The sequence below is a fragment of the Conger conger genome, chromosome 7 (genome assembly GCF_963514075.1).
Source record: "Conger conger chromosome 7, fConCon1.1, whole genome shotgun sequence".
Classification (NCBI taxonomy): Eukaryota; Metazoa; Chordata; class Actinopteri; order Anguilliformes; family Congridae; genus Conger; species Conger conger.
The window spans coordinates 63,866,629-63,874,926 of record NC_083766.1 but is presented as its reverse complement, the minus strand read 5'-3'; the positions used below and the strand labels follow the sequence as shown (position 1 = coordinate 63,874,926).

The 8,298-nt window shown below is 53.5% G+C and overlaps 1 protein-coding gene across 1 annotated transcript in view; it reads left to right on the top strand.

Moving 5' to 3' along the window:
- Positions 1 to 8,298, top strand: part of LOC133132275 (neuroligin-2-like) — a 44,276-nt gene that overhangs the window by 33,963 nt on the left and 2,015 nt on the right. Inside the window, 3 exon segments of the mRNA XM_061247612.1 lie at positions 1,340 to 1,493; positions 2,694 to 3,060; positions 4,061 to 6,476. Of these exon segments, the coding sequence (XP_061103596.1) occupies positions 1,340 to 1,493; positions 2,694 to 3,060; positions 4,061 to 4,844 (1,305 nt within the window). The 3' untranslated portion in view covers positions 4,845 to 6,476.

Here is an 8,298-nt window from a genome sequence, read left to right as displayed (position 1 = left end):
CTGCTGTAGCCCCTGTTCAGTGGGCGACAGCAGCACCAGGTCATCTGCATAGAGGAGGAATTTAACTTCCTTCTTGTTTAGTGTTAGGCCAGGGGCTGTAGATTGTTCCAATAACACCGCTAACTCATTTATATAGATATTAAATAGAGTAAGGGACAAGTTACATCCCTGCCTAACCCCTCGCCCTTGAGTGAAGAGATCAGTCCTTTTATTGCCAATTTTTATTCCGCATTTATTCCGCTGTCTCTCTCTCTCTCTCTCTCTCTCTCTCTCTGTCTCTCTCTGTCTCTGTCTCTCTGTCTCTCTCTCTCTGTCTCTCTCCCTGTCTTTCTCTGTCTTTGTATCTATGTCTGTCTCTGTCTCTCTGTCTCTCTCCCTGTCTTTCTCTGTCTCTCTCTGTCTGTCTCTCTGTCTCTCTGTCTCTCTCTGTCTCTCTCCCTTTCTCTCTCTCTCTCTGTCTTTCTCCCTGTCTCTCTCTGTCTCTCTGTCTGTCTCTCTCTCTCTCTGTCTGTCTCTCTGTCTCTCTCCCTGTCTCTCTCTCTCTCTCTCTCTCTCTCTCTCTCTCCCTCGTCCATTAGTCCTTGCAATGATTTGATTTTGCTGCAGTAGGTTTGTTTTTAATGTTAGGTATGTTATGATATGTATATTCCTGTTATGTGAGAGATGAAGTGTGTTGAGTTTCTCCGAGTGGACGGCCCCCTCTTCCCTCGTGACTGACAGCTCTCAGAAAATCACTGCCTGGCTGTGTTTCCAGGGCTCCACTAGAGGGAGACACAGAGTAAATCAGATTCTCTTTCATTTTTCACATTAGCATCTGTCTCTAGATCAGAGGTTTCCAACAGCAGCTACTGCAGTCAGAGCTGTGCAGCCTAGCATTGCTAACACCAGGAGCTGCAGTTAGAGGTACTCAGCCTAGCATTGCTAACACCAGGAGCTGCAGTTAGAGGTACTCAGCCTAGCATTGCTAACACCAGGAGCTGCAGTTAGAGGTACTCAGCCTAGCATTGCTAACACCAGGAGCTGCAGTTAGAGGTACTCAGCCTAGCATTGCTAACACCAGGAGCTGCAGTAAGAGCTACTCAGGCTAGCATTGCTAACACCAGGAGCTGCAGTTAGAGGTACTCAGGCTAGCATTGCTAACACCAGAAGCCGCAGTTAGAGGTACTCAGCCTTGCATTGCTAACACCAGGAGCTGCAGTTAGAGGTACTCAGGCTAGCATTGCTAACACCAGGAGCTGCAGTTAGAGGTACTCAGGCTAGCACAGTACTACAGTGAGTTTGGCCTCAGATTGCCACAGTAATAAGGCTCTGACGTGCAGTGCTCTTTGTCCACCACCAGGGGGAGTTTCTGAACTACGACATCCTGATGGGCGTAAACCAAGGGGAGGGGCTGAAGTTTGTGGATGACAGTGAGGGGGAGGATGGCCTCACGCCCGCCAGCTTTGACTACACCATCTCCAACTTCGTGGACAACCTGTACGGCTCCACAGAAGGTGAGTCAGTAACACTGCAGTCAGGCGCCGTGGCAACACACAGCTGCATGCTGGGACATGAGCAGTGAGCAGTGAGGGAGATTGTGTGTCTGAAACATACTTGCCTACTACTGATTTTCATTGAAAAGTAGAATGAGTAGTGTGCTCTGTTTGCGGTTTCAAACACAGCCATAGTCTCTCTCCGTCTCATTCCCTTTCTCTTTCGCTCCCTCCCTCTCTTCCTCTGTCTCTCTCTCTCTTATTTTAATTGAGCTCAGTTCTGTGGGTTTAACTGGCGTGACAAAGGAAGCCATTTGCATTAACAATTTCCTTCGCAAGCGTTTTACAGGAACAAGAACAGGAGTTCACAGTCTGTATAATTTGTTCTGCAATTCTTCCACTGTCTCTGTCTCTTTCTCTCTCACTGTCTATATATACAGTTCAGTCCATATGTATTTGGACAGACAGCACATTGGTTTTGAAATGACACAATAAATGTGAGGTTAAAGTGCAGACTGTCCCTGTTATTTTGAGGGTGTTAATTTGTTTTTATACATAGTCCTTCCCATTTTATGGAGTTATTCGACAGTTGTCCTCACAGGGAGGACTGAATAGGCTGGTGTGTTTCATAGGCAGGTGTGTTCAGTCATTTCCTTGCTGGTATAAGAACGCTTTCAGTATCTTGTCTTGATTCTAGACTTTTGATTGCTTTGGACTCTGTTATTGCTGTTTGTCATTAACCCCAGAGTGAGTTGTACCAATGGCAGTGGAGGAAGCCATTATGAGGCTGAGAAACAACAACAAAACACTGTATGTAATACAAGAGGATGCAAATACAAATACAATAACTTCTTATCTGTATCCACCCCTCCCTCCCCCATCTCTCTTTTCTGTTACTCTCTCCCTCTCTCTTTCTCTCTCCCCCTCCATGTCCCTGTTTCTCTCTCTCACTCTCTCTCCCCCCTCCCTCCCTCTCTCTATCTCTCCCTCTTTCTCCCTTCCTATCTCTCTCTCTCCCCCTCCCTCTTTCTCCCTTCCTCCGTCTCTCTCTCTCCCTTCCTCTCTCTCCCTCTCTCTCTCTCTTTCTCTCTCTCTCTCCCTCCCTGCCTCTTTCTCCCTTCCTCTCTCTCTCTCTCTCGCTTCCTCTCTCTCTCTCCCTTCCCTTCTCTCTCTCTCTCTCTCTCTCCCTCTCCCTCCCACTCTCTCCTCCTCTTTCTCAAGGAAAAGACATCCTGAGAGAGACGATAAAGTTCATGTATACGGACTGGGCTGACAGGGAGAACACGGAGATGCGGAGGAAGACTCTGCTGGCTCTCTTCACCGACCACCAGTGGGTGGCGCCGGCGGTGGCCACGGCCAAGCTGCACGCGGAGTTCCAGTCGCCCGTGTACTTCTACACCTTCTACCACCACTGCCCGCTGGAGGGCCGGCCCGAGTGGGCGGACGCGGCCCACGGGGACGAGATCCCCTACGTGTTCGGCCTGCCCATGCTGGGCCCCACCGAGCTCTTCCCCTGCAACTTCTCCAAGAACGACGTCATGCTCAGCGCCGTCGTCATGACCTACTGGACCAACTTCGCCAAGACCGGGTCAGTCTCTCCCGCTGTTTATAACTCAGCCTGAACCGGGTCGGTCTCTCCCGCTGTTTATAACTCAGCCTGAACCGGGTCGGTCTCTCCCGCTGTTTATAACTCAGCCTGAACCGGGTCGGTCTCTCCCGCTGTTTATAACTCAGCCTGAACCGGGTCGGTCTCTCCCGCTGTTTATAACTCAGTCTGAACCGGGTCGGTCTCTCCCGCTGTTTATAACTCAGTCTGAACCGGGTCGGTCTCTACACTGTTTATAACTCAGCCTGAACCGGGTCGGTCTCTCCCACTGTTTATAACTCAGTCTGAACCGGGTCGGTCTCTACACTGTTTATAACTCAGTCTGAACCGGGTCGGTCTCTCCCACTGTTTATAACTCAGTCTGAACCGGGTCGGTCTCTACACTGTTTATAACTCAGTCTGAACCGGGTCGGTCTCTCCCACTGTTTATAACTCAGTCTGAACCGGGTCGGTCTCTACACTGTTTATAACTCAGCCTGAACCGGGTCGGTCTCTCCCGCTGTTTATAACTCAGCCAGCCCCGCCCTCACTCACACACAGACACACACACACACACACACTCACTTACACACACAGACATAGACACACACACTCACAGACACACACTCACACACACCATACTTATTGTTCGGCTATGAGGGCAGGAAGCCCCCCCCAAAATAATTCAGCCTGTTCCTATTGGCTGTGCATTATGTCCCACCTGACTCTCCCCTGTTCCTATTGGCTGTGCATTATGTCCCACCTGACTCTCCCCTGTTCCTATTGGCTGTGCATTATGTCCCACCTGACTCTCCCCTGTTCCTATTGACTGTGCATTATGTCCCACCTGACTCTCCCCTGTTCCTATTGGCTGTGCATTATGTCCCACCTGACTCTCCCCTGTTCCTATTGGCTGTGCATTATGTCCCACCTGACTCTCCCCTGTTCTTATTGGCTGTGCATTATGTCCCACCTGACTCTCCCCTGTTCCTATTGGCTGCAGGGATCCCAACCAGCCGGTTCCCCAGGACACAAAGTTCATCCACACCAAGCCCAACCGCTTCGAGGAGGTGGTCTGGACCAAGTTCAGCTCCAAGGAGAAGCAGTACCTGCACATCGGGCTGAAGCCCCGGGTCCGAGATAACTACCGCGCCAACAAGGTGGCGTTCTGGCTGGAGCTGGTGCCCCACCTGCACAGCCTGCACCAGGACTGCCACCTGACGGTGACGCGGCTGCTGCCCGGCACCACGCTGAAGCCCCCGCGCTCCACACGGCCCCCCGCCACGCTGCCCCCCGAGCCGGAGGCGGAGTCGGAGCGGCCCCGCTTCTCGCCCTTCCCCAGCGACGTGCGCGACTACTCCACGGAGCTGAGCGTGACGGTGGCCGTGGGCGCCTCCCTGCTCTTCCTCAACATCCTGGCCTTCGCCGCGCTGTACTACAAGCGGGACCGCCGGCACGAGCTGCGGCCCCGCCGCCTGTCCCCCCAGCGCCCCGCCCTGCCCCTGCCGCCGGACGAGGAGCTGCTGTCCCTGCAGCTGAAGCGCGACCCCCACGACCCCGACAGGCTCCGCCCCCACGACATCCTGCGGCCCACCTGCCCGCCCGACTACACCCTGGCCCTCCGCCGGGCCCCTGAGGACCTGCCCCTCATCACGCCCAACACCATCACCATGATCCCCAGCTCTCTGAGCACCATGCAGCCCCTGCACCTGCTGAACGCCTACCCCGGCCCCGCCCCCGGCCACAACAACGCCCTGGCCCACCCACATTCCACCACCCGCGTATAGGGCCCGCGGACCGGGCAGGGCCTGTCTGTGGACCAGCACCTTTCAGAACTCCACTGTTCCTCTTCCTCTTCCTCACCCTCCCCCCGCTGCAGGGCCTGCTTCAGTGTGGGAATGCTGACTCACACTTTATTTACACTGAACACACTTCATAAAGAGTGTGTTTGAATGTGTGATGGAGCTCAATTATCAACCCCTCTGATCAGTCCAAGATCATCAATTACCAACACATTCATATGATATCTATAATAACAATAACCCACACACACCCACACACTCACACTCACACTCATATACACACACACACACTCACACACACACTCTCACACTCACACTCACATACACACACACTCACACACACACTCTCACACTCACACACACACACACTCTCACACTCACACACACACACACACACACTCACACACACTCACACACACACACACTCACACTCACACACACACACACTCTCACACTCACACACACACTCACACACACTCACACACACACACACTCACACTCACACACACACACACTCTCACACTCACACACACACTCACACACACATACTCACACAAACACACTCACTCACACACACACCCACAATCAGACACACACAGACACACTCATTCACACACACACACGCCCACACACAGACACATACACACACAGACACACCATACTAGCCCCCCACCTCTTAGTCCAGGGTGAGGGGGTGTTAGCGCACACCTCTTAGTCCAGGGTGAGGGGGTGTTAGCACACATCTCTTAGTCCAGGGTGAGGGGGTGTTAGCGCACATCTCTTAGTCCAGGGTGAGGGGTGTTAGCACACATCTCTTAGTCCAGGGTGAGGGGGTGTTAGCACACATCTCTTAGTCCAGGGTGAGGGGGTGTTAGCGCACATCTCTCGGCCCTGCCCTGGGGCAGCTTCTCTGCTTTTATCTTTCCTTTAGGGAGGAGACAGTTCTGACGGACTGAAGGTCAGACAACCCCACCCGCCCCAAAACTGGAGCTGAGCACGTCCTACGGATGACTAACTGTATCTCCAAGACAACAAAACATTTAATCTCCAAGAGACTGGCTACTTTTGGTCTTTGATCCTCAGTGAATGAAATTTAAGATTATTAGACAAGTATTAAATAAAATACGGACAGGTAAAATGTTGTACGGACTGTTGAAAACGGGCAGATTGGCACTTACATTTTCTAGGACTTTTCTTGAGTTTTGTGGTCAGCTCACTGTCCGCTGGCACTGATGATGAACGCATCACAATGAGTTGAGGAAAGAAAAAGTAAACCTGTACATTTTTAAGTGCCAGATCTCAAACTGGAAAAAAAAAAACACATGTTTGTAAATATTGAGTTCCTTGTTTGGTTTCGGCTGCCATGGCGACGGTGTGTCGGTGCAGACTCCACACTCATCCCCAGTTTTTACATGGCTCCAAAGGTTAAAGGTCATTGGTGCCGGACAGGGTCGTGGCAGTTCTCTGCCTGGTCGGACTGCCAGGCGTCGCACAGTGAGAACAGCAGCCCGATAATCCAGCGCCCCCAAAACCTTCATCAGTCTCCTCCTCATCACGTCTCCGCCTCCCGTGAGCACCGTCGTGAGCGATCCTGTGTTCACCAGGTAACTGCTGCAGGTAAACACACCTGGGCAAATCACACCTGATTTGATCTCATTGTAGCATTACCCAGGGATCAAAGCCGTAGCAAAGGCTGCCCCAGCAGTGGGAGTCAGGTGTGCTGTTAGCGGGTATTGCAGCGCTCTCTGTTAGCGGGTATTGCAGGGCTGGTGTGGTTAGCGCTCTCTGTTAGCGCTCTCTGTTAGTGGGTATTGCAGGGCCAGTGTGGTTAGCGCTCTCTGTTAGCGGGTATTGCAGGGCCAGTGTGGTTAGCGCTCTCTGTTAGCGCTCATTGCAGGGCCAGTGTGGTTAGCGCTCTCTGTTAGCGGGTATTGCAGGGCCGGTGTGGTTAGCGCTCTCTGTTAGCTGGTATTGCAGGGCCAGTGTGGTTAGCGCTCTCTGTTAGCGCTCATTGCAGGGCCAGTGTGGTTAGCGCTCTCTGTTAGCGGGTATTGCAGGGCCAGTGTGGTTAGCGCTCTCTGTTAGCGGGTATTGCAGGGCTGGTGTGGTTAGTACTGGCTGTTAGCGGGTATTGCAGGGCCAGTGTGGTTAGCGCTCTCTGTTAGCGGGTATTGCAGGGCCGGTGTGGTTAGCGCTCTCTGTTAGCGGGTATTGCAGGGCCGGTGTGGTTAGCGCTCTCTGTTAGCGGGTATTGCAGGGCTGGTGTGGTTAGCGCTCTCTGTTAGCGGGCATTGCAGGGCCGGTGTGGTTAGCGCTCTCTGTTAGCGAGTATTGCAGGGCCGGTGTGGTTAGCGCTCTCTGTTAGTGGGTATTGCAGGGCTGGTGTGGTTAGCGCTCTCTGTTAGCAGGTATTGCAGGGCCGGTGTGGTTAGCGCTCTCTGTTAGCGGGTATTGCAGGGCCGGTGTGGTTAGCGCTCTCTGTTAGCGGGTATTGCAGGGCTGGTGTGGTTAGCGCTCTCTGTTAGCGGGCATTGCAGGGCCGGTGTTGTTAGCGCTCTCTGTTAGTGGGTATTGCAGGGCCGGTGTGGTTAGCGCGCTCTGTTAGCGGGTATTGCAGGGCCGGTGTGGTTAGCGCGCTCTGTTAGCGGGTATTGCAGGGCCGGTGTGGTTAGCGCTCTCTGTTAGCGGGTATTGCAGGGCCGGTGTGGTTAGCGCTCTCTGTTAGCAGGTATTGCAGGGCCGGTGTGGTTAGCGCGCTCTGTTAGCGGGTATTGCAGGGCCGGTGTGGTTAGCGCTCTCTGTTAGCGCTCTCTGTTAGCGGGTATTGCAGGGCCAGTGTGGTTAGCGCGCTCTGTTAGCGGGTATTGCAGGGCTGGTGTGGTTAGCGCTCTCTGTTAGCGCTCTCTGTTAGTGGGTATTGCAGGGCTGGTGTGGTTAGCGCTCTCTGTTAGCGGGTATTGCAGGGCTGGTGTGGTTAGCGCTCTCTGTTAGCGCTCTCTGTTAGCGGGTATTGCAGGGCCGGTGTGGTTAGCGCTCTCTGTTAGTGGGTATTGCAGGGCCGGTGTGGTTAGCGCTCTCTGTTAGCGGGTATTGCAGGGCTGGTGTGGTTAGCGCTCTCTGTTAGCGGGTATTGCAGGGCTGGTGTGGTTAGCGCTCTCTGTTAGCGGGTATTGCAGGGCTGGTGTGGTTAGCGCTCTCTGTTAGCGGGTATTGCAGGGCTGGTGTGGTTAGCGCTCTCTGTTAGCGGGTATTGCAGGGCTGGTGTGGTTAGCGCTCTCTGTTAGTGGGTATTGCAGGGCCGGTGTGGTTAGCGCTCTCTGTTAGCGGGTATTGCAGGGCTGGTGTGGTTAGCGCTCTCTGTTAGCGGGTATTGCAGGGCCAGTGTGGTTAGCGCTCTCTGTTAGCGGGTATTGCAGGGCCGGTGTGGTTAGCGCTCTCT